Raw genomic sequence first — 23,893 nt, forward strand, 5'->3', positions numbered from 1 at the left:
ACTGGGTACCCTTATCCACTTGTGAGTGATGAAAAGCAGGGCCCAAGCAAAATGCTTAAGGAATTGCTTAACTATGATTCTTGATGAATTTATGAAAATATTATGGCAAGTGGCACAACGAATCAGCACACTAAGTGAAGTTACTAATAAGGAAAGTGAAATGTACAGCAACAATGCTGCAATTTAAAAAAATACATGTAACTCTGTTAAATTCAATGGTCCATTATATTTTCAGCTTCAATGTTGTTTCATTTGTTCTTGCAACAAAAAGACCAATTGAATCTTTAAACAGCTTCATGTGGAAAGCAAGAGGCCCACTCCTTATTTCATGTAAAATGAAATGCAGAAGATGAAAACTGAAATAAACATTTCTGCCTAGATCTTTGTTGCTTCAGTGAACAGCGAACATTTTGTTGGCCATTATGAAGTGCCACTTTGAACAGAGATTTTATGTACTAGCTCACTAGTTATTTGAGAGGGAAAAAAAAGGTTATGTTTATTGTATACATACTTTATGAAAGGAACTGAAAAATGGTGAGAACATGAAATTTACAAGCAAACTCTGTCAGGTAAGTAAAATGACATAAAGGGAAAAAAAATTATGTATTCTACATCAAATTTTAACCTGTTCTACATACAGGTGAATCTAAACTTAAGAAAAAAAACATAAGGAAAACTATTAATGTAATTGACTATATCAGTAACAAAAATAAATGGATTTTTCCTTAAAATAAGAAAAATCCACCTAAAACCATCAGCAATCATTATTCGTGATGGGGACAAATGAGAAGCCTTTCCAGTAAGATGAGGTGTAAAAGAAGCATGCCCAGTATCACCAATAGTATTCAATATTGTATGAGAAATGCTAGCGACAGCAATAAGAAAAAGAAATGAAAGGAATCAGAATGGGAAATGAAGTAATAACTGTCCCTCTCTGCAAACAATATGATGATATGCTTGGAAAATCCTAGAGATTCACCTAAAAAGTCAGACAAAACAATTTTTAGCCAAGTAGCAGGATACAAAATAAACCCACACAAATCATATGCATTTATGTTTTACGTCTATCTATCTATCTATCTATCTATCTATCTATCTATCTATCTATCTATCTATCTATCTATCTATCTATCACCAATAATACCCTGTAAGAAGAGATAATAAGAGATATCCCATTTAAAATAACTGTAGACTGTATAAGTTATCTGAGAGTATACCTACCAAGAAAAACCCAGGAACCACATGAACATAATCATAAAATGCTTTTTATACAAATAAAGTCAGATTTAAATAATTAAAGAAATATTCCTTACTCATGGATGAGCAGAGGCAATATAATAAAAATTACAATTCTATCCAAAACAATTTACTTATTTAATGCCAACCCAATTAAATTACCAAAACGTTATTTTATTAAGGTAGAAAATAATAAAATTCATTTGGAAGAACAAAAGGTCAAGAATATGAAAGGAATTAATGAAAATAAAATGTAAAAGAAGGAAGTTTAGCAGTACCAAATCTTAAACTATACTACAAGGCAGTAATTATCAAAACTATCTGGTACTGGCCTTGAAATAGAAAGGTGGTTCAGTAGAACAGAGTAGACATAACAAACCCAGCTGTAAATTATAGTAACCTTGTATTTCACATATGTAAAGACGTAAGCTTTGAGGGTAAGAATACACTATTTGCAAAAATTATTGAGAAAACTGGAAAGCAGTCTGGCAGAAACTGAGTATAGATGAGCATCTTACACCATTTAACAAGATACGGTCAAAATGGATACATGACCTAGATATAAAGGGAGATACCACAAGAAAACCAGAACATGGAACACATTACCAGATTTATGAATAAACAAGAGATACAGAATACTGTGAGATATAAAATGGTTAATTTTGATTACATTAAATTAAAAGGGTTTTGTACAAATAAAACCAATGCAACCAAGATTAGAAAGAAAGCAGAAAATTGGGGGAAAATTTTTATAGAGTTTCTTAGATAAAGGTCTCATACCTCAAATCCAGAGAATACTGTCAAATCAATAAGAATGTAAGTTATTCCTCAACTGATAAATGGTCAGAGGATATGAACAGTTTTTCGATGATGAAATCAAAACTATATATAGCATATGAAAAAATGTTCTACATCATTAATGAAAAATGCAAATAAACAACTTTGAGATATCCTCTCACACCTACCAGACTGGCTAAAATGACAGAAGGGGGAAAATGACAAATGATGGAGGGGATGTGGAAAAACAAAGATTAATACACTGCTGGTAGAACTGTGAACTGATCCAACCATTTTGGACAGCAATCTGGAATAATGTCCAAAGAGTGAAGAAACTGAATACCTTTTGACCCAACCACACAACTATTGGGTCTGTTTCCCAAGGTGATCAGGGAAAAAGGAAAAGAACCTATGTGTTCTAAAATATTTACAGCAGTTTTCTTTGTGTTGGCAAAGAATTGGAAATTGAGGGGATGCTCATCAGTTGCAGAAGGGCTGAACAAGTTGCGGTATATGACTGTGACAGAATACTACTATGCTGTAAGAAATAATGAATTGGTCGACTTTAGAAAAACATGGAAAGATTTGCATGCGATAATGAAAAGTGAAGTGAGCAGAACCAAGAGAACACTGTATACAGTAACAACAATATTACTTGAAGAATAATTGTGAACAACCAAGTTATTCTGAGTATTATAAATACTCAAATAAACTATAAAGGAAGATGCTATCCACCTCCAGAGAAAGAACTGATTAGAAGTCTGCACAGTTTGGTTTTAAATAAATTTGTAAATCTAGGACAAATGGTGGCCTTCTCTAGTGCAGGGTAGGTGGGAAAGGAGGGAAACATTTTGGAACTTAAAACGTAACCAAAAAATTTTATTTTTAAAAAATGAGTCAGAGAATGAATATTTGTGTGTGAGTATTTTAGCACCAGTCATAAATAGTCCAGTGCTCAGAATTTTCCTAGGAAACTGAGTCACTGGTGCTAAACTCTCTTTACAATCCTTAAAGTCTTTTTACTCTGCTTTTTGATTCCCACTCTTATAGCTGGTCATTAAAACTTACTGAAGGACTGAGAGGGAATGGAACAAGGAACTTCCTATATAAATCAACTTCAGCCCAAAAGTCACAGCAGAAAGAATGGGGGAGGGAGAGCCTGCCACTCTCATTACTCTCATTGTATTTGTGTTTTCTGACTCCCATACCAAGGTGCTCTTTTGTGCCTATTATTCTGACATTATTTTTGGAATCACTGGAACCATGACAATGAAAACCAAGCCGTGTGCTTCTAAGAGCAACACCCTATTCCACTCTACAGCTCTCCAACCTGCTGCTTCCTTGAAAAATAAACCAAAAACTGATCATAAATGAATACGAACAGGAGACATTCATTGTTCTCACTTAAATTTGTTTTATTTTCTGTATTTCTTTATTTTAAAATTACAGTTTCCTCTTAAAGACATTTCTTTGTAAATTAAGAATACTTTTTTTAAAAAATTGCTAGCAAATAAAGTAGTCACATTTGGGGAAATTATGTCACTTACTGAGCTTTAAAAAAAAAAATTATTTTAGCTGAAGACCAAGAAGACAAACTAATAACTCACCGCAGGAATAGAATCTCTTGTCCCAAGCTCAGGTGAACGAAAATAAAGTGAAAATTTTGCTTTGATAAAAGAAGTATATTTCTCCAGAGAATTATTTACTGTCTAGATGGCTCCTTAAGTATGAGGCCATTGCACAACAAAGCTATGTCAAATTTTAAATCACTACCCCTCCTGAGGCATTTGTGTTATCAAACCACAAATCAAACAAGAAAGCATATTAGGAAAGGATCATTTGGATAGTAATGACTGAAGTCCCAACACTTATCAGCTGAATGCTTTTCTATTCCTACTCCTTAGAAAAGTTTAGAAAGGACTGCTAGCATATGCAGGCTCCTGCTAACAAGTTTTTATGTATTTCAGTAACTGCCTAGTGTTATGGGAAAATCATTTCCTTTAAGGGAGGTGAAGACTGAGCAAAAGTATCCTTTCCAGAAAAGTGGCAAAGAACACATAAAATTTCCATTAAATTAGACAGGCCCACTTACCTGCTGGCTAGACTGAGCAATTCATGTTTATCTGCCACAGCTGATTTCTTTTCTAGTTCCCACATTAGTACGTTGATCAGATGTGAATTTTTAATTATAATCGGCACTTCTTCAAACATGTGCTCAAAGGTGATGTTTGCCTTTTTCAATCTGTGAAACAAATTAAAAATATTTCAGTATTTAAGGTCATAAATAAATGTTGAAATTGCTTGTGTTTTATATATCTTTATTCCATTTGTGTTGGTATCCCTTGGGGTTAATAAGTTGGTTACATTACCACCCCCAAAATGGGTAGGGATTATTTTGCAGGCCAATCAAAAGGCAAATTGTTAGGATAATTAAATATTAGACTATTAGAATATTCAGTTATAAACCTAGCAAATAACACTCTAAGCAATTTTATTTATTTAGTTCTTCCCTTCCCAACTAATAGATATCCTTAAAATAGTGCCAGGAATAATAAAATCTTAATTTCATAGTCACTTACACTTAACAGTCTATACTTACAACATGGAAAAAAAAACCTAAATTATTTTTACATAAGGAGAAACAGTCAGTAATTTAATCTTAAAAGCTTATGAAAGGAAAAGAGATTAACAACTAATAGAAAGACTAAGTACTTAGAAATTAGATATAAAATGGTTGAGAATACTATCAGTACAGTATTAAGGAAAAGTTGTAACAGTATTTCTTAAGCATGCTTTTCTTTTCAAATTCTTTCAATCTTAATTTCTCTAAGAGCTAACTGATATTATAAAATCTATTGATACCTCTTCACTATCTTGGAGGCTGTATAATTTTCCCCCATATTAAGATTAAACTATTAAGTCAAGAAATAAATTATATAATTTGCAAAAACTTCACTATTCTGGAAGGGGTGGGGGAATACAGGCCAGAAGATACATTATGAGTACTAAGACAAAAATATGTGAAAATAGGAAAAATGGTCTAATGGACAATGCAACAGAATGCTATGACTAATTAAGTGGAATGACAAAACACCAATATTGAGATGCTAATTCCTACTCCAACCACCAATCTGGTTTAAAAAATTCTCTACGAAGCTTCCAATACACAATATTCTTTTGAAAGATCATTTTATGCTTTCTTCCACCCCCTTACCCCTCCCAGAAGGAGATCAACACACAAGAAAAGACATATAACTTATTGACAAAGTCTGGTCTTTCTTTACATCTCCATTTACTGAATTATTTGTTTCTCCAAATATATAACTTAATTTTAATTAACTGAAATCCTTACTAGGAGAGGCATTCTGTGAAGAAGATGTTAAATCTTCTTAGTTTGGACTAGGTAATTTTGACAGCCTCTGCACTATATGTAAGCAAACAGTACATCAAATTAACACCTGGAGGGAACTAGGGGGCTTGGGGTGAATTTCGTCAAAATATTCCAGAAACTAATTTTTTTTAATCCCTTTTCAAAAGAGCAAAAGTACTTACGCTTCAGGAGAAAAATCTTTCTCTTTACAAACTTCCATCAGCTTAGGAGTCAGCCTATATGCCTTCAATGATAAAGACCCTTGAGCAGTTTTTATGGGATCTCGAATAAGAAAAAGAATAATTATGAAAAAAATCTTTCATCACTCTTTGATTCATTCTAAACGAATTTTACTACTTTCCATAGTTTTTTTTGTAAAGTAGATATGCAAAATGAGACACTAATCTGATCATAATTTAGAATAGATACATGTCAATAACAACAAATCAATAAGCAAGTATGGAATAACTGAAAATTACAACGTATAAGATATATAAATGGAGCAAAATATCTTTGTGTAGAAAGAAAAACTAAGAACCTAATATCATTTGAATTTACAGCTTTCTGAAATGTCACTTTTCAAGATGCATTATTTTCATTATAAAGAAAAGGTTAGAAGAAAATCAACTAACATATGAAAATTATGGTGAATAGTTCTTTAAAAAATAATTTGGACCCAAATTTATGCGTGCTGCTCAGTATCTCTTGAACATTTTTCTCCTCAGTAAAGTCCCTATCTACATTGCTTAGATGAAAGTGATTTCAGACCACAGATCACAGAGATTAAGAGTGCTGTCTTGACACTGTCTCTTTACATTGGGGGAAAGTAATTTTGTTAAAAGTAACTGTTTAAAAACTCCTACAATAAGGAAGCTTAACACTTGGAGCATGATAACGGCTCGGGCAAGCCAATATTAGACTAAAACCTGTGTTAACATTCATGTTGTCTGAAACTTAACACAGTGAAACTTTTAGCAATAGGTGATAAAATGAAAACCAAAATAGACTGAAACAAGTGGAAAATTCATCAAGGTCTGATGATGCAATGTTTCCAGCCAATATAAGTACACTTTAACAACTTGTTCTTTACTGTAATCCAATTGTTAACATACTGAAACAATTTTGGGGCAGCTCATAAGATTGATCGTATTCATTAGTATTTTTTCTGACAGATACTCAGGACGTTACATTTACTTCTCAGCTGGAAACTATATGCAAGTCTGCCAGATATGGCAAACTGTGAGTGTTTGGGGAGGGGGAGGCTATAAAGCTGTTAAATTGCCTACGGTTCTGATACAGCACAGAACATCTGGTCTGGAGAGCTTGAGGAAACACCATTAAATAGGCAGAAAAGAAAAAAATCTTTGTGCTAAGAAACAGTCCAGGTTTTGTACACTCCTGTCAGAGGTACTAAAAAAAAATCTTGGCAAGTTGTGTTATGATTGGTCAGTCACGTACAGAGCCAGACACTCTAGCAATCGGGGTTTGTTAGACATCTGGTCTAGTTCCACTAGCCCCTTCAACAAGGGAGGGGAGATGGAGGAATAAAAATGAAGCAGCTACTCCAGCATTCCAAAACATACACATCAGGGCTCTGATAGCAAGAAAAATAAACAGAAAGAAGGAAACCCTGTCTAGACTTAGCTGCTGCTGAGGCTGCTGCAGACACAGGGTTGGTATTTACTTGAGAGGGCCTGCCAGGCTTACTCTTATAGACAAAAAAGACAGAATGCAAAAATAGTAGTAATAATATTAAGGGAGAAAAGAATAATAAAGAAAAACTTCTACGAACCATAAATGAGAACTACAGACTCTTCAATTGCATGTTGGTAACTGAATTGGGAATCCAGGAGAGCACGGGTAACAAAAGAGCCATAGTATGTAGACTGGTACCAACCAACATGAAGATGATCAATATTTACATGACGAAGACTGCGCATCATTTCCATCTGATATTGGACTAAATAAAAAAGACAAATAGTTAAATTTTAAACCATTCAGAAAGGCAACCACATTACACAAAACCACTGAAGAAATTAAATTAAATATTCATAGCAGTACTATACATTTCCAGATCTTTTTTAAAAATCAACTCATTTGATACACTTGACAAAAATAACTGAATACCTTTGAATTTCTTATTACTTTACTGACAACCTAGTTTCTTTTTAAAAAAAAGTAATGAATACTATATATAATATTAATGTGATAAAGTACCACAATTGTTAGACCAGTTAACTTGATTCTAAATAATCTGACGTAAATAATTCAATACTTACAGATGCATGTATAAAATTAACTTCTATCTATTCAAAGGGTTACTGGTAAGTTTCATTTAAGGTTATAAATGAGTTCTACCTGATTTCCCCCCCCCACTATCTACTGTAAAACAGAAAAGCTGAAACCATAAGAGGAAGCAATATATACTATGCTGATTGAAGCAGATTAAAAATATCAGAATTCCTTTTTGTCTTCATCTGGTGCCCCCTACTGTATATACAGATTTTTAAAAACCCTTCATTTTCCTTACTGTGTGCTCTTCAGTGTAACAAGTTATAAAGAATAAAAGAAAACTACTAACTGATCTGAATACAATAACCAAGAAAATATTTCATACAGACATTTTAAGTCTTTATATAATCAATGCCTACTTATTATTATTATTCTTAGTTAAGAATCAATAGTTTCAAGAATCAAAAATTGGTTAGTTCAAAATTACAATTCACATTCTTTAAATTCACTAAGAAAAATAATCTAAGGTTGTAAAATAAATATTTTTATTAACTTCTAAATGTACCAAGCCTAAATTTTGATCATGTTTACTTCTTCAATTTACTTGGAAAGTTTTGCTAAGGCTATATAACACTGGAGTCAAAGAAAAAAACAATTTGCTCCTAAAACCCTTTAGACTGGTGACTGGTTCTGGAGGATAAAAAAATTGAAGAATGCCCTAAATGACATGAAAAACCTCTCTCTAGAGTGGAAAATTCTTATTTTTTTTTAAACACTTCCCCACTAGATAATAAAGGCTAAAAATCTGCTTCTTGAAATTTCCTAGTCAATTCACTGAATTACTTGAGTATAAAATGTACATTACTATTTTAAAAGGCATTCCTTTGTTACTTATTAAAAAAAAAGTTCTACTGTCAGAGATTTTAAAGCCTCTCTGACCCGTCAGGCTACGACAAAGATTTCAGATTTGTCACTTCCAGTTGACTTCACGTGAGGATGCTATCTACTATAGTGTTTATCAAAGGGATAGAGACTTAGCTAAAAATTTCCCAAACTCAAATGTTCCTAACTCCGAATATGGGTATTTTTTTCTAAAAAATTAATACATAACTATGCCCTTTGAACAAAAGACTCCATTAACTGGTCTATATCCCAAAGGAAGCTATCAAAAGAATGAAGTCCCCATATATTCCAAAATATTCATAGCAGCCTTTTTTGCGATAGAAAGAATTAGAAACAAAGTAGATGCCCATTGATTGGGGAATGGCTAAATTCACAATGGTACATGAATATAACAGAATATTAATGTGCTTTATGAACTGATAAACATAATAACTACAGAGAAAATACCTACATAAATTGATGCAAAGTATGCAGAGCCAAGAAAACAATATTCAGAATAACTACAACAATGTAAACAGAAAGAACATTACCCCCCCAAAAAAAAAGCAAAAGTGACTGTAACAAAATTATAATGATCAAATATGACTCAAAGGAAGAGACAGGAAAAGATATCCCCAACCCCATTCCTCTTTGCTGAAGGTGGGAAGTCCATAGTTATTACACCTACATTTTTCTCCCCAAGGTATCAATTATTTGTACCAATTTTTTTCCTCTTAAAAATACCATTTGTTATATGGGATGGCTATCTAGGTGGGAGAGGGAAAAGGAAGCTGGGTATAACTACAATGATATAAGAAACAGAAGATATCAATAAAAACTTATTTCAAGATAATACATCAGTTAATGTTTTGTCTTCAGCTATATGAAGTCTACTTTTTGCTATATTTCACACATAAATAAATCTATACCCAAAATAGCAGTGTTTGTAATCATGTTGACACAACTTCACTAACATAACAAAAATTTGTCTTTTTGAGGAAGAGGAAATTTTCAAATGGCCTGATAATTCTATAATTCTAGACAGTTCAATTAATGCAGGAATGATGCTGTACTTTAGCACATATAATAAAATTAACAATCAGTTTCAGAAAGATTAAATTAAAATTAGAGAACTAGCGACAATTCAAACAAATAACGGTTAAAAAAAGATATATAGGAAAATTTTTAAACTTACCAAACCTCCTCAGTACTTCTAATTAACCCATTCATATACAAACCCAGTAATTACAATGTAAACAGAGTTTAGTTTATCATTACTTTGATGGTCTAACTACAAATCATTTTTCTCTTCTAAAATGTTAGGAGCTAGAAGAGACTTAAAGCAGCGTCTCTACTAAGAAATGCTCTGGTTTGTACCTGAAAATGTTCAATTTCAGGGCTTTACATAGGAACTCTTCACCTAGATGTCTATAATTTAGTCTTAGGAGTTGCCTGAAACTGAGAGCTTAAGAGACTTATTTGCCCATCTATGATCACAAACCCAATGAATAATGTTATTGGCTGGATTTGAACCCAGGTCTTCCAGCCTGCATGTCCAACACTAAATTTAGATATAGATATATAGATATATATATATATAGATATATATATATATATATATATAGAGAGAGAGAGAGAGAGAGAGAGAGAGAGAGAGAGAGAATTAAAATACACTTAAATATGTAAAATTTAAAAATAGCCCATAAATTTCAAAATAATCTAAGATTACAACTAACATTTATGTATACATTACACAATTTACAAAGCACTTTTCTCACTCTGAGAATTAAGGAGTGTAAGTTTTTGTGTCTATTTAGGCAAGGAAATTGAGGCCCATGAATGAAATGATTGCTAATCAGAAACAAAGCTGTTACGTGAATCTGAGTCATCAAAACCCAAGAGGTCATAGATTCATGGAAGAATTAAAATAAATTTTTCCTATGTAACTGTACCCCACTGTTTTGTACAACATATTTTCATTATGTTCACTTAAATGAGGAAACTGAAGCTCAGAGGGGCGAAATAATTTGTTCACAAACAGCTAGTAAGTAGCTATATATCAAGTTGTTAGCCAATTCAGCCAAGCCATTTCCACAATTCAGTGAAATTATCCCTTTATTTATTGCAACATTATGCACCTACGTACAAAAGTGATTTTCACTTATATCTAAGCCCTTCCAATGCTAAATGGCAAATTAAGGTGGAAATAGAGGCAGAGAAATATTCTGATATGATACTTTTCGACATTACCTACCCTTTCTTTTTTCCTAGTTGGGAGTTATTTCTGCCTTAACCACCTGCTCCCACCTCAATGCCACTACATTGCCCTAGCATGTACATTTTCGCCAAATTAACCTAACTATGCTTGGTTATAGCCTATTTTGCCTCCATAAAATTCTATACCCAAAATAGTGTATATAAATGCAAATATTTACAGGCTAAAATGAAGCTGCCAATGTCTTGGTAAATGTAGTTTGAAGATCTAAATACACTGGAGTCTTCCCCTGAATCAAAGGTTATATATTATACCACAAAAGGGTTAAACACCTGGTGTCTTGTATAAACTTTAAACAAGGACCCATATCAACTCCCTGCTATTAGGAGTCCAAAAGAGAGCTGCTGACCCATTCCACACAATCCCCACCACCAAACAATCATTTTCTTAAACATCCTATTCTCAGTGGGCCTCCCCCTAGAAATTAAAGGGTCTGAAAAAGTGACTCTTGAAGGGTAAAAGTGATTTTTACCCATAGTGACCTATGGTGACAGATACAATGATACGGTGTGGCATAACAAAGTTCCGATGTGAATATGCTTTCAGAAGTTCCTTGGATTTAACAGAGGAAAAGGATCTTTAAATCCACTATAAATATCATGCTAAGAAACATGAGCCATATTTTTATATGGAAGCATCAGATACCTTTTCAAGTGCTTGTATGGAGCTCTTCTTGCCCCTGATCTTGTCCTTCAGAAATTTAGTATAGTGAAAAAAGCATGCTAGATTTTGAGAATTAGAGCCTGAGTTCAAATCCCAGCTAAACGACTTAAAAGCTGTGAAGCCTTGGGCAAATTGTTAACTTTAATCTCTCTCATCCTCTGTTTCCTATAAAATGAGATTGGACCAGAGGGAACCTCTAAGGTTCCTTCCAAGTGCTATTTTCAGAGAATTCCAAGATCCGTAAGCCATTCTTCTCCCTCATCCCCGCCCCCCTCCCCAAAATGGTAAAACACTATTTTTCACAAAGTAGCATTTTTGCAATGAAAGGAATGGGCAGATGTCTTCTGGACCACTACACAACTGAGAGCAAGTCTTGGCTCTTACCTACTGAGAGTTTCTATCCCTGTTCTACTCTATATTCAGGGAAGTGGCATTTCAAAGTAACTGGGGCAATAAATAAGTGCTGCCTCCTTTTTCTGAGATAGTGGTGATTATGTGACAGTATCAGCAGAGATAGTTTCAACTGTTTCCAAACTGTTACAACTTAAGTAGAAAGGCATATTCAGGAGAAATTGTGGCCATCTATTTCCAAATGTCTACTTGGTATTGACCTTGGAGAATAAATGGGAAACTATACCCAAGAAGTTACTAAAATGGGCATATCCTTTGATGCTACTAGTAGAGTTGGACAATGAAGGCATTCTTGATCCTAAAGGTCTACAGGGCCATTGTGCTGACTTCACTGTTATACGCCTGTGAAACCTGGACAATCTATCAGTGCCAGGCCAAAAAACTGAACTGCTTCCACTTGAATTGTCTTAGAATGATTCTGTAGATTACCTAGTAAGCTAAGGTACAGACACTGAGCTCCTCTCTTGAGGTGAACTGCCAAGCACTCAAACATTATGGCAGAGAGTACAACTCTGATGGGCTGGCCACATAGCCCAAATGCCAAATGCACGCTCACCTATAAGACTATTTTATTGAGAATTCAAACAAGGCAAGCGCTCACACGGTGATCAGAAGTGGTACAGGGACACTCTCAAGATCTCTCTGAAAAATTTAGTATTGATTGTGAGACATGGGAGATGCTGGCACAGGACGGCCCAGCACAGCATACCCACATCAAAGAAGGCACTGTACTCCATGAGCAAAGCCGAATAGCAGTAGCATAAAGGAAACATGAAGTGCACAAATTCAGAGACATCTCCATCTCAAATATTCTAACGGACTACTTGTGCCCGACTTGGGACAGAACCTTCCAAATTTCCTGTTCGACTGATCAGCCAGTCAGACTGTACGTACTCCGACCCCAACACTGTTATGTAATTGGTTCTCTTGCAAAATGAAGGATGAGCAACAACAACTATTAGTAGGCCTATTCCTCAGAGAGATCAAAGAGGAGGAAAAGAACAAAAATATTTATAGGTAAGAAATGATGAACTCTGAAAGACCTAAGCTGATCAAGGTAACGACCAGCTATAATTCCACAGAACTGATGATGAAATACGTTCCATTTAACGTGGAAGTGATGGATTAAAACGCAGAGACACTAACCAATATTCTGAACACTAACAGTGGGGGACTTGTTTTCTTTTGACTATACAAATGTGTTACAAGGTTAACATCAGTCACTACCACCCCCCAAGGGGGGGGGGCAGAAGAGAGGATGGACAGGGGAAGAAAAACATGGGGAACCAGGTGGGAGAGAAAATAAATGCTTGTTGATTAAGAAATAAAATGTAATTAAAAAGAACAGATGGGCAGAAACAAGAGCAAAAGGAAGGCAAACACAAACAAAAAGAAGAAAGAAATTTTCACAGAAAGTACACAAATTACTTTTTGAATTAATCTGTACCAATGATTGTTCCCTGGAAGTACACATAAGAGGTCACAGACAACTTTGCAAAGGTATCTTGACGCTATGAACAAGGATCTTGCATCCTAATAATGTCCTCTTACCTAACACAGTGTCTATTAGCAATTTTCACTATTCATATGTGAATATGAATTAACGACAAAAATTACTAAAGTGAAAGACTATTTAGAAATGGAAAGAAAAAACTATTAGGCTAAAGACAAATTACAAAACAAATCTTTTCCAGAAAACTGTGGCTTCAAATTTATTATATTACATTCTATAAAGCCAAATTGTTAGTGTTCAAGAGTAGGAAACTGTCCTGCTGGTGTAAGTTAAAAACTTAAGAATTAAAATCTCCCCACTAAAGGAGAAAGAGCAAGTAAGTGAATGAACTGCAAAAACAAACTGGTCACTATCACTGAACCAATTCATATTATGAATACAAAGCAGTATTTAGAAGCACTGAGTAAGTACTGAAAAAATTAGAAGGGCTTTAAAAATGAGCTTCAGTTTTACCTCAACCTTCAACCTCTACAAGCATCTTAATTAGCTAACCCTATACTAAGCAAAGAAGTAACTGGTTTACGACACTGAATAACTTTTCATAGCTTGGCACCAGGATATTCATATGCACTTTTTCCAAAAAAACAACTGCAGATATATTCTTTGCCAAACAGTAAATTTTTTAAACGTTCCTAGGGCTAAAATCAATTTAAATGAACCTGGATTTGTTTAAAAAAAAAAACTGGCCACTCAATAACTACTTCTTTCTGGAGGAAAAACCTATTTGGGGAAAATTGTCTTCTTTTAAGACACAAATTTGAACACTTTTAAAATTTAAGTTTTAATAAATGTATCTTATGTAAATACAAGAGCACTCAATGAACCTATATGATCAACCACCTAATAATCACTTTAAGACACAGAATTAGAAACTTCAAATGAGAAAACTTTATCTTCACTTACGTAAAAAGAAACTTGAAGCCTCTTTCCGCAAGCAACTTTGTACCATCTTACCCCCTTGCTCTGCCCTTTTCTTCCTTTTACTACATTCCCATCCAAAAGACATACTTCAAAATCAGAAAGGAAAAACGTCTCCCTTCTTTTACTCTATTTCCCTAATACATCTACTTCAGAAAAACATTTTCTTACTATGAAGTAGGGAGAAACTGCTACAAATACCTGGCTCAATCTGAAGGGGGGAAAAAAAAAGACAACACCCACTAAACTAGGAAAGCATAGTGGCAGTTAATCAACACTGGAGATGCTCTCCTAGACTGGAGGAAAGGGCTACCCCAGACTGAACATCTATAAAACATATGGGAGTCAAAGACAAGCAAGGAAGTAAGCTATGTTTTACAGGTTACTTCTTTAGAACCTCAATCAATTTTAAGAATTCAGTATTTGTATAAGGTAAGTGATACTGAGTTATTTTAAAATTTGTAAATAAATTAATGAAATCTATGCATATTGATCTAATTTTATAAAAAATGAACCAAACTTATTCAGAAAAGAAATGTGTAATAAATATATTGTCATATTTGGTTACTGTATGAATTTTATTTAAAAGCTTTTATTAAATTGAATTTATTAAGTGCCTACTATATGTCAGGTACTGTGCTGGCCTTATTTAAATATATCATTCGATCCTCACAACAACTCTGTGAGGTAGGTATTATTATTACCTCCATTTTATAGTTGAGGAAACTGAGGCAAATTGCACACAGTTAAGCAAGTGCCTGAGGCCATATGTGAACTTAGGTCTTCCCGACTCCAGGCCCAGCCCTCTAGCGACGGAATCACCTAGCTGACTCTAGGTGACATGAAAATAAATACTAATAGAAAGCAATATAATCTTTAAATTATCAATAATAAGTAAGAGAAAAGCAATACATGTTGACAGCCTGTCCAATAGAAATGCTTCACTATTAATGGCTCATTTTAACAAAACTTGAACAGCTTCCTTTTGAAACTCTGAAAACAGATACTGTTCTACAACAATTGTAGTTTCCTATGGGACCAAATATATATGTTATCAGTAACAACTCTACCAAGATAAGAGTTTTAAACGATGAAAGTATGCATCAATGAATTCTTATTAAATGACTATTAAATATAAGTTAAAGTGCTGGGCATGAGAAATAATAGACAATTTATTTCCTGGTTTGGAGGAACTTTTATTCCAGTAATATGATGAGTAATTTTAAGAATCCTAGGTTAATAAAGTTCAAATGTTTCCCTAAAAGGAAAACATCTTGTGCTATGGTGATATTTTTAACAGGACTACTCTGTTGCTAAATATCGACTGGGATTAAAGATGACTGTGAAGGTCAGGAAGAAGATGAATAGCTCTCATTAAGGGATACTGACTCAGTCAGAATATTCAGGTGGCTGCTGTGGGAAGAGAGAATATAGAGGGAGGATTGAGGGAAGACAGTAAGGAGGCCAGTAGGGAGAAAATGTCCTTTGAAATCTATTACTGAATTCAATAGGTTTGGCAAACACCTAAGTATATACAAGTTTTAGGCCTCTGTTCTGGCATCGGTGTCAACAAGCAGCATTTCCTAGAGAATGCTTCCATCCCTCTTTTATAACAGTGCCATGTGACAACCAGCATGAAGGCCCTGGTCCTTCATTTACTTGGACAAAACTTTCACTGTGCTATTCTTCTAATAGGATGTTTGCCAAACCTCACATATTTCAGACAATGTTGAAGGCAAGTAGAATTTGGAAGAAGCAGATTGAGGCAAACATCTTTTGCATTTGAAAATAAGTTAAAATGGGTTCTCTGTACACTCAGAACTATGATGTGTACAGATTATTTAAAACGTCTGCATTCTGTCCACCAGTACGCATCAAATATTCATTAATTCACCCCAAATAAATAAATACATCTGTTATTAATGCCACCCATATGATTGCCTAAGAAATTTATTAAGCATTCACTGTTTCTCATTAAAATATCCCACACAAATTCTCATGTACCTAGGTAATTAGTCATTCCATTCAACAAGCATCATAAATACAGACTTTCTGCTATAACACTAGTGGACCTACAAAACATTTTTAGAAAAAGAATTTTATTTTGTTCCTGAATAATTCTCCTTTAAAGTGTTAATGAGTTCTGACAAATAATCCACTTGCCAAATAGCAAGCAATATGGACAGCAAATTATGCTTCACTTATATTTTGCAGGACAAGAGGAGGGGATTTTGTATCTCAAATTCCATTTTTAAAAGTTCTGAAAAAATATCAGAAGTGAAAGAGTTTTTTGTAGTTGTTTCCAAGTTGGATCCTTCTCAAGACATAAATATTATGTGTTATGTAAATATTGCAAGAGATTCATACTGAGCTTTTTCAAAGCAAATAACTCAAGATATCCCTGAAAATCTATTTCATTTTAGCTACTGGTGTTAAAGCTACAAATTTATTGCTGTCAATTATGAAAGTAAATGAGTAGGTAAAAGGATGAAATGAAAAATTTACTTTAAGTTGGGACATTAAAAATGTCATTTGAGATCTGTTCCTTCACTCAATTTCAATGCTGAAATTCCACCTAGGGAACACAGGAAACAAGGACTTCACTTACCATGGAGAGCTCTCATTTATAGAAAACCAAGCTAACTATGTTTCAGGTAAAATGGACCATTTTGATTACACATAATTCATGTTCGTGCACAAATAAAACCAATGTCACTAAAATGAGAAGGAAAATGGGGGAAAAAATCTTTGCAGCAAATTTTGCTGATAAAATTCTCATTTTTAAGATACAGAGGAAACATTAAAATTTAGAAGAATAAAATCTATTCTCTAATAAAGGAAGTAATCAACGGTTATGTACAGGCAAATTTTAAAGGAAAAATATCCAAGCTATCAAAAATCATATGAAAATAAGGAAAAAGGGGGGGAGGGTGGCTATTCCCTCTGCATCAGATCATGGAAATCTTTTTGTGTTTCCCCGTTTTCAACATATTCATCATTACTTACAGCACAATAATATTCCATTATATTCTTGTACCACAATTTCTTTAGCCATTCCCCAAATGATGGGCATATACTTACATAATCCAATTTACATGATTGATAGGTATTATAACTTTAGCTCCTTTACCACAAAGAACACTGCTATAAACATTTTGGTGTACAAGGGTGCTTTTTTCCTTATTAATGATTTCCTTTAAGTATAATTCTAGTAAAGGAATCTTTGGATCAAAGTATATAGATGTTTTGGTTATTATATTTACATAATTCTAAATTTCTTTCCAAAATGGGTGTACTGATTTTACAATGCCAACAAAAATGCACTCGTATGCCTATTTTTCTACTTTCCCTTCAGCGCTGACTATCCTGTCATCAGTTTGCTGGCTTGTTTTGGTTTGCATTTCTCTTATTGTAATTATTTGGAACATTCTTTTTATGATTTTTAATAGTTTGCAGTTATTCTTTTGAGAATTTTATCCAAATCTTTTGACCACTTATCTACTGGGAAAATGCTTTTGGTCTATCTGTTTTCTATATATCTTGGCTACCAAAGTTTTCTTAATTGTTAAGTCTGGTTGTCCGTGCTCAATCCTCATCCTACTTCATTTGATACTGCTAACCACTTTCTCTTCATGAATAACTCTCTCCTTTTTAGGTTTCATGAAACTGTCTTTCCAGGCTCACCTGGAATGTACTAGCTCATTATCCATGTCACTGTTCTAAATTGTGGCTATTTCCCAGGATTCTGTCCTAGGTTCTCTCTAATCTCCCCTCTATATTCTCACTCAATTCCAAGGGTTTGATTATCATCTTTATTCAGGTGACTCAAGCATACAAGGTATCCCCAAAGTTTTAGCAGTTTTAAGGAATCTTGAGCTTTCCAGCCCTAGTCTCTCCCTTAATCTTCTGCCATGCATCAGCAATTGGATATTTCAAACTGGATGTCCTGGAAACAAGTTAAACTCAGCATGTCTGTAACAAGTCACTCCCCCTGCTCTAAACCATAGATTTTTTAACTTTTTTTTTTTAATGTATGGACTCCTTTAGTAATCTGGTGAAACCTAATGATCCTTTCTCAAGACAATGTTTTTAAATAATTGAAGGAAATGTAAAATTTCAGTTAAATCTTAATGTAAATAATGATATCATTTTCCCTCCTATCCATGTTCATGGACCTTCTGATATCTATTTAGACCCCCTGCTCTAGGTGGCTGTAGTACAAGATTTTAAAAAGGAAGGAAGTTGTTTTGTAGGATATATATGTATGTATATATGTAAAAACCTCTCCAAATCACTAATAATTACAGAAATGAAAAGTAGAACAAATCTCCACACTCAGAGGTGGACAGAAATCAAGCATACTTTTATGAGAATTGGTACAGTTGTACCGGGAAGCAATTTGGAAACACGCTCTCAAAAGTTACTAACCTGCATATACCTTTTGAAAATCTAGCATTACACTACTAGATTCCCCCCATCCAAAAATAAAGGAAAAAGACTCATATTTAAAAAATATTTGATGGCTTTTTTCATAGTAAAAAACAAAAAACCTGGAAATGTGTTTAAGAAGTTTCTAAAAGGTAAGATACTCCATTAAACCAATTATGAAACATGACTGAAATGGAATATTACTAACAAGACATGATGAAATGGATAGTTTCAAAGAAAACTGGGAAGATCTCTATGAAGTGACGTAGAGTAAAACAAGAATTAGAGGCACAATTTATTTAAAAAATAAAAAATTTTTTAAAAATAACTCTAATGCCTTATCAATGTCCTTCCTGAACTGAATGAACACAATGCCACAGATGAATTCTGGTATGGGCAAAGTATACAAGGACTTACTCTTCCCTTTCAAGGCATCTCCCAAGACTCCATTAGCTTTTTTGGCTACTATATGTTAAACAGCTGATATTAAGCTTGCAGGCAACTAGAATACCCAGATCTTTTTCAAACTTCAGGCTAAATCATGCCTTCCCTCATCTTTTACTAAAGAGTTTGGTTTTCTTAACCCAAATGTAAGAAATGGAATTTCAAATACTGAATTTTATCTTCTTAGATTCAGTTCAATGCTCCATCAAGTTCCCTTTGTATCCCTACTATCATCCAATATGTTGGCTATTTCTTCAAGTTTAGTATTACCTACAGCCCATCATTTATGCCTTTAGTCAAGTCATTAATTCAAATGCTAAACAACACAGGGTCAATAACAGATACCTAAGGTATTGTACTATATAGTTTCTGTCACACTGACATTGAACCATTAACAATTATTCTTTCAATCTGACTATTCAGTTTTGAATTCATCCATATCTCTCCATCTTCTATACAAGTTTAAGACATTTTATCAAGAACTTTGTTAAAACAAGTTCAGTAATACCTTCCAAAAAAGGTTAACAAAAGGTTAACCTGGCATGATCTGTTTTTGATGAACCCATGGTAACTCTGAAATCCATGCTTCCCTTTCAAGATGTTCACTAACTATCTATTTAATGATCTCATCTAGAATTTTCTCAGGAATGGAAGTACACTGACCTATAGTTTACAGACTGAACATCCAAATCGTATTTGTCCTTCTACAAACTTACACTACCTCTACTGTTATCTGCGATCTTTCAAATACCATTAGTAATGGCTCATTATTACTACCTAGAAGGTCTCACTATCATGTGAACTAGTTTCTATTTTTACCCCCACTTTACAGTTGAGGAAACTAAGGATAAGAAAGGTTAAATGACTTGCATAGGGCCACATATATTTAATAAGAATAGGAGGCAGACTTCAATCCTAGGCTTTTTATTCTAAGTCAAGTGCTCAAAACACTAAAAAAAAAAACTATAAATAGCACAGGAAATATGAAAAGGAGAGGTGATTGTGAAAATGGAACACATAAGGAGATATCCACAGCAGGAAAATCATCTAAGACTAAAAAGATGTACTGTTCATTTTTAAAAGTATCAATTAAAGGATAAAGTAAATGAATGATTCTAGTCTCTACTTCACAATGAATAAGTGAGATGCAGTTTTATTAAGATTTTCACTAATGACAAAGATTCTGAAATTAAGAGATGAAAGTAAATCAATAATAAAGTATACTGATGATTTTGAAAACATTTTTACCAATCAAATGCAGTGTAACTTAGAGAAATGAGTAAACAGTTGAATTTAATGGGCTCTGAAGGTAATACCAACTATATGAATTAAAAAGTATAAACTAGCTCTCACTTCAAAGAACTTACTAATCAAAGGAGAAAAGACTAACAGAATGGTTAATTAAACTCTGGTTTAGCCACTTGGTGGCTACAGCACCGTTACAGAAGACAATGCAAGATTAAGTTCCAAAATGAGTTGCATAAATGATTTAGAACTTCAACAAAGAAGCTAATAAAGCAGGTTAGCTCATCAAGGTCTTTAGAGTTAGAAAGGAAGGGAAAATAGAGTGTTCAAGAGGAAAATGTAGGACAAAGGAAAAACCTACAAAGCATATTAACATAAAGATAATACTTAAAATATGTCATAACCTAAGAAATACCATCTTAATATTTAAATGTATAATTATAGAAATTCCAAGTGAAGGGTGTATCTTCTTGAACATTTAAAACAAAGATAAGCATAATTACCGAGCAGAAAAATATTGTGAATTAGGACAAAGTTATATAAATATTTTTTTATTTCAATTTCATACACTGAAAGAATATATTTCCATAGCATCTAGCAGCTAAATACTATTCTAACAAATTAAAAATTTATAAAGTATAAAATTCTAAAACATCAATACATTTTTTTAATTATATACATATAAAATGTCTAAAACTAAATGTATCATTGAAGAGTACTCAGATCCTATACCATAACAAGCGGACAACTTTAGGATTAATAAATGAGCTTGTAAATATCCACAATATGGAATTTTCTTTGATGATAATCCATTTTATTCCCTTAAGTAAAACAGAGTTAGTAAGGGCTACAACTCCAAAAATAAATTCCTCATTGCATAACTCTGATCTGTAATTGGATTCATGAAATTAGAGTTTATACAAAGCACAATCTCTACCACTTCCTTTCAGACCCTCCCTTCCAATTCCACATACTGAGTGGAAGGAGAAAGGTAAATGGATTAAGTGCTTTTAAGTTAGTAATAGAGATTCTTAATTTTTCTACTGTATGCCCACATATGTACTGTATTTTAAGAAGTGACTTTCATAATTATATATTTTTAACAAGTTCTTCAGGATGATACAAAAACCAGAACAGATGGCACTACTCATATGTGCTCTTCAACTACCCCATTAAGAAAAGATTATCATCAGCCCTTCTAAGCTTCTCTCTCTCTCTCTCTCTCTCTCTCTCTCTCTCTCTCTCTCTCTCTCTCTCTCTCTCTCTCTCACACACACACACACACACACACACACACACAGAGACGGTAAAACTGAGACACTTCAAGACCAAAACATTCATTGGGAGAATGTAAGTACCTGCTACTTTCTAGCAGCACTAAGGTTGGTTGCCACCTGAATGGAAAACACATGCAAAAAGAATTACCTTCAATAATGAAATGGAGCCAAATGAGGAATATTTTTAAGGCTGAAGACTTTCATGTTGCTTTAAATTTAACCTAACTTCCTCAAAAATTACTTCTATAATTTTTGTTGTTTAAAAGACATTAATTACTATACAGTGATTAACTGCCGTACTATAATTATTCCTTTTTATGCATATGGCATAGACACTAAGAAGGCTACACTAAGCACTACTATACATAACACTACACAAAGATGTTTGAAGTCACAAGTAAAGAACAAAGAAATATGTTAAGCAATTAGCAGGATCAGTCCTGCCACATATCTAAAACAGAATTAACCTGTATAGACTGCATGGATGGAAACAGAGCACAGTTTAGGAAAGGGAAGAACTGATTTCAATTTTATCATCTCTCACATATACCTTCAGGAAGCACTGAAACTTGAAGATGATACACTTTTGCAAACATTCAAAATAAGAAATTGTTTTGTTTGACTACACATATGTTACAGTGCTTTTCCTCTTCTTTTTTTCCCAATAGGGGAAAGGAAAGGAGGAAGGAAGGTGGAAGGGAGAAAGTTACTGAAGGATTTACCTTAATGCAAAGAGAGAGAAGGCTTGAAGAATAAACAGATAAGCACAACAGCTTTAAAAGTTACATGTAGGAATTTTAAAATATTTAAAAGAAAAAGGATATACTATATATAAGATTCATTGCTTCATACCAGTTCTCTTTTTCTCTTGTATTTCATATATAAATGCTCATTTTATTTGGTGTTTCAAGTTCAGAATAAAAAAATTAATTTAAAAAGTATGAAATTATGTCAAAATTGGTCACAGAACAAAAGCAATATCCATGAATCAACAGAAAAATATTCATTTAGTGAACTGTTTAATTTTTATTTATTAAATGACAAAATCGCCTTTCCGTCTCTGGGAGCTGCCATGGGAGCAGCCCCCCGCCACCACGTCAGCCCACCTGCAGTGGATGGTTCTTTGGAACTGCTCCAGCTTCCTGATCAAGCGCAACAAGCAGACGTACAGCACCGAGCCCAACAACCTCAAGGCCCGAAACTCATTCCACTACAACGGGCTGATCCACTGGAAGACGGTGGGCATCGAGCCGGCCGCTGACGGAAAGGGCATCATGGTGGTGCTGAAGCGCCAGGCAAGTCAGAGGAAGCCTGCCACTTCCTACGTAAGGACCACAATCAACAAAAATGCTCAGGCCACCCTCAACAGCGTCCAACACATTATCCGCAACAATAAATACCAGAAAGATCTCCACATGGCTGCTCTGCGCCGGGCCAGCGCCATCCTGCAGCACCAGAAGCCAGTGGTGGTGGTGAAGAAGTGAACTCGCTCACCCAAGAGCACCTGAGGTACCCAGCCTGCCTTTGGCTAATAAAGTCAGACTGCCCAACCTGGAAAAAAAAAAACCAAAGGCAAAATCCTGGGCAGTGAGGCAATGGGCAGTGCCCCAGGCCTTAAGTCTGGAAGACTTATCTTCCTCAGTTCAAATATGGCTTCTGACACTTACTAGCTATATGAGCCACAACAAGTCATTTAACCCTATTTGCCTCAGTTCCTTATCTGTAAAATGAGCTGGAGAAGAAAATGATAAAATCACTGCAGCATCTTTGCAAAGAAAACCCCAAATGGGTTCTGGGAAAGAGTTGGACACTCAAAATTAGTGAACAACAAAATTATAATCTTTATTAAGATTTGGGGGTGTTCTTTAAAGACGTCAATCAAATCTTTAAATAGTTAAGTTTTATAATTAAAAATATTTAGAATCCTATCAGTGCCATTCTGAAAATATGCTCATTCCTTCTTTCAAAAGTCCTACTCTAAGAGATATGTTAAAAAAAAAAACAGGCATGACTGATAACTATTTTATAGTTGACTTCTCATAAATTAGGAAAAGGACTGAAACAAGCATAATACAAATTACATCTAAGAAAATAAAATGTATACATTATTTGGTAATTTATATAAAAAATTTTAAGAGCATTTACCAACAAGATACAAGACATCTATAAAAGTACAACTGGACAGATCCCAAGGATATCTTAGCAAATTTGGGAAATGGAAT

At 33.9% G+C, this 23,893-nt stretch overlaps 1 protein-coding gene and 1 pseudogene across 1 annotated transcript in view; one reads left to right on the top strand and one right to left on the bottom strand.

The window, feature by feature from the left end:
• The window catches only part of EIF3H (eukaryotic translation initiation factor 3 subunit H), a 96,806-nt gene that overhangs the window by 12,794 nt on the left and 60,119 nt on the right, over positions 1-23,893 (bottom strand). Inside the window, exons 3-5 of the mRNA XM_020965433.2 lie at positions 7,176-7,343; positions 5,566-5,665; positions 4,106-4,255 (exon numbers count right to left, since the gene is read on the bottom strand). Coding sequence (XP_020821092.1) covers positions 4,106-4,255; positions 5,566-5,665; positions 7,176-7,343 — 418 coding nt within the window. The remainder of the gene's footprint in view (positions 1-4,105; positions 4,256-5,565; positions 5,666-7,175; positions 7,344-23,893) is intronic.
• On the top strand, positions 22,754-23,155 carry LOC110193571 (large ribosomal subunit protein eL28 pseudogene; annotated as a pseudogene).

The sequence above is a fragment of the Phascolarctos cinereus genome, unplaced genomic scaffold (assembly GCF_003287225.1).
Source record: "Phascolarctos cinereus isolate Bilbo 61053 unplaced genomic scaffold, phaCin_HiC Scaffold_4;HRSCAF=312, whole genome shotgun sequence".
Taxonomy (NCBI): Eukaryota; Metazoa; Chordata; class Mammalia; order Diprotodontia; family Phascolarctidae; genus Phascolarctos; species Phascolarctos cinereus.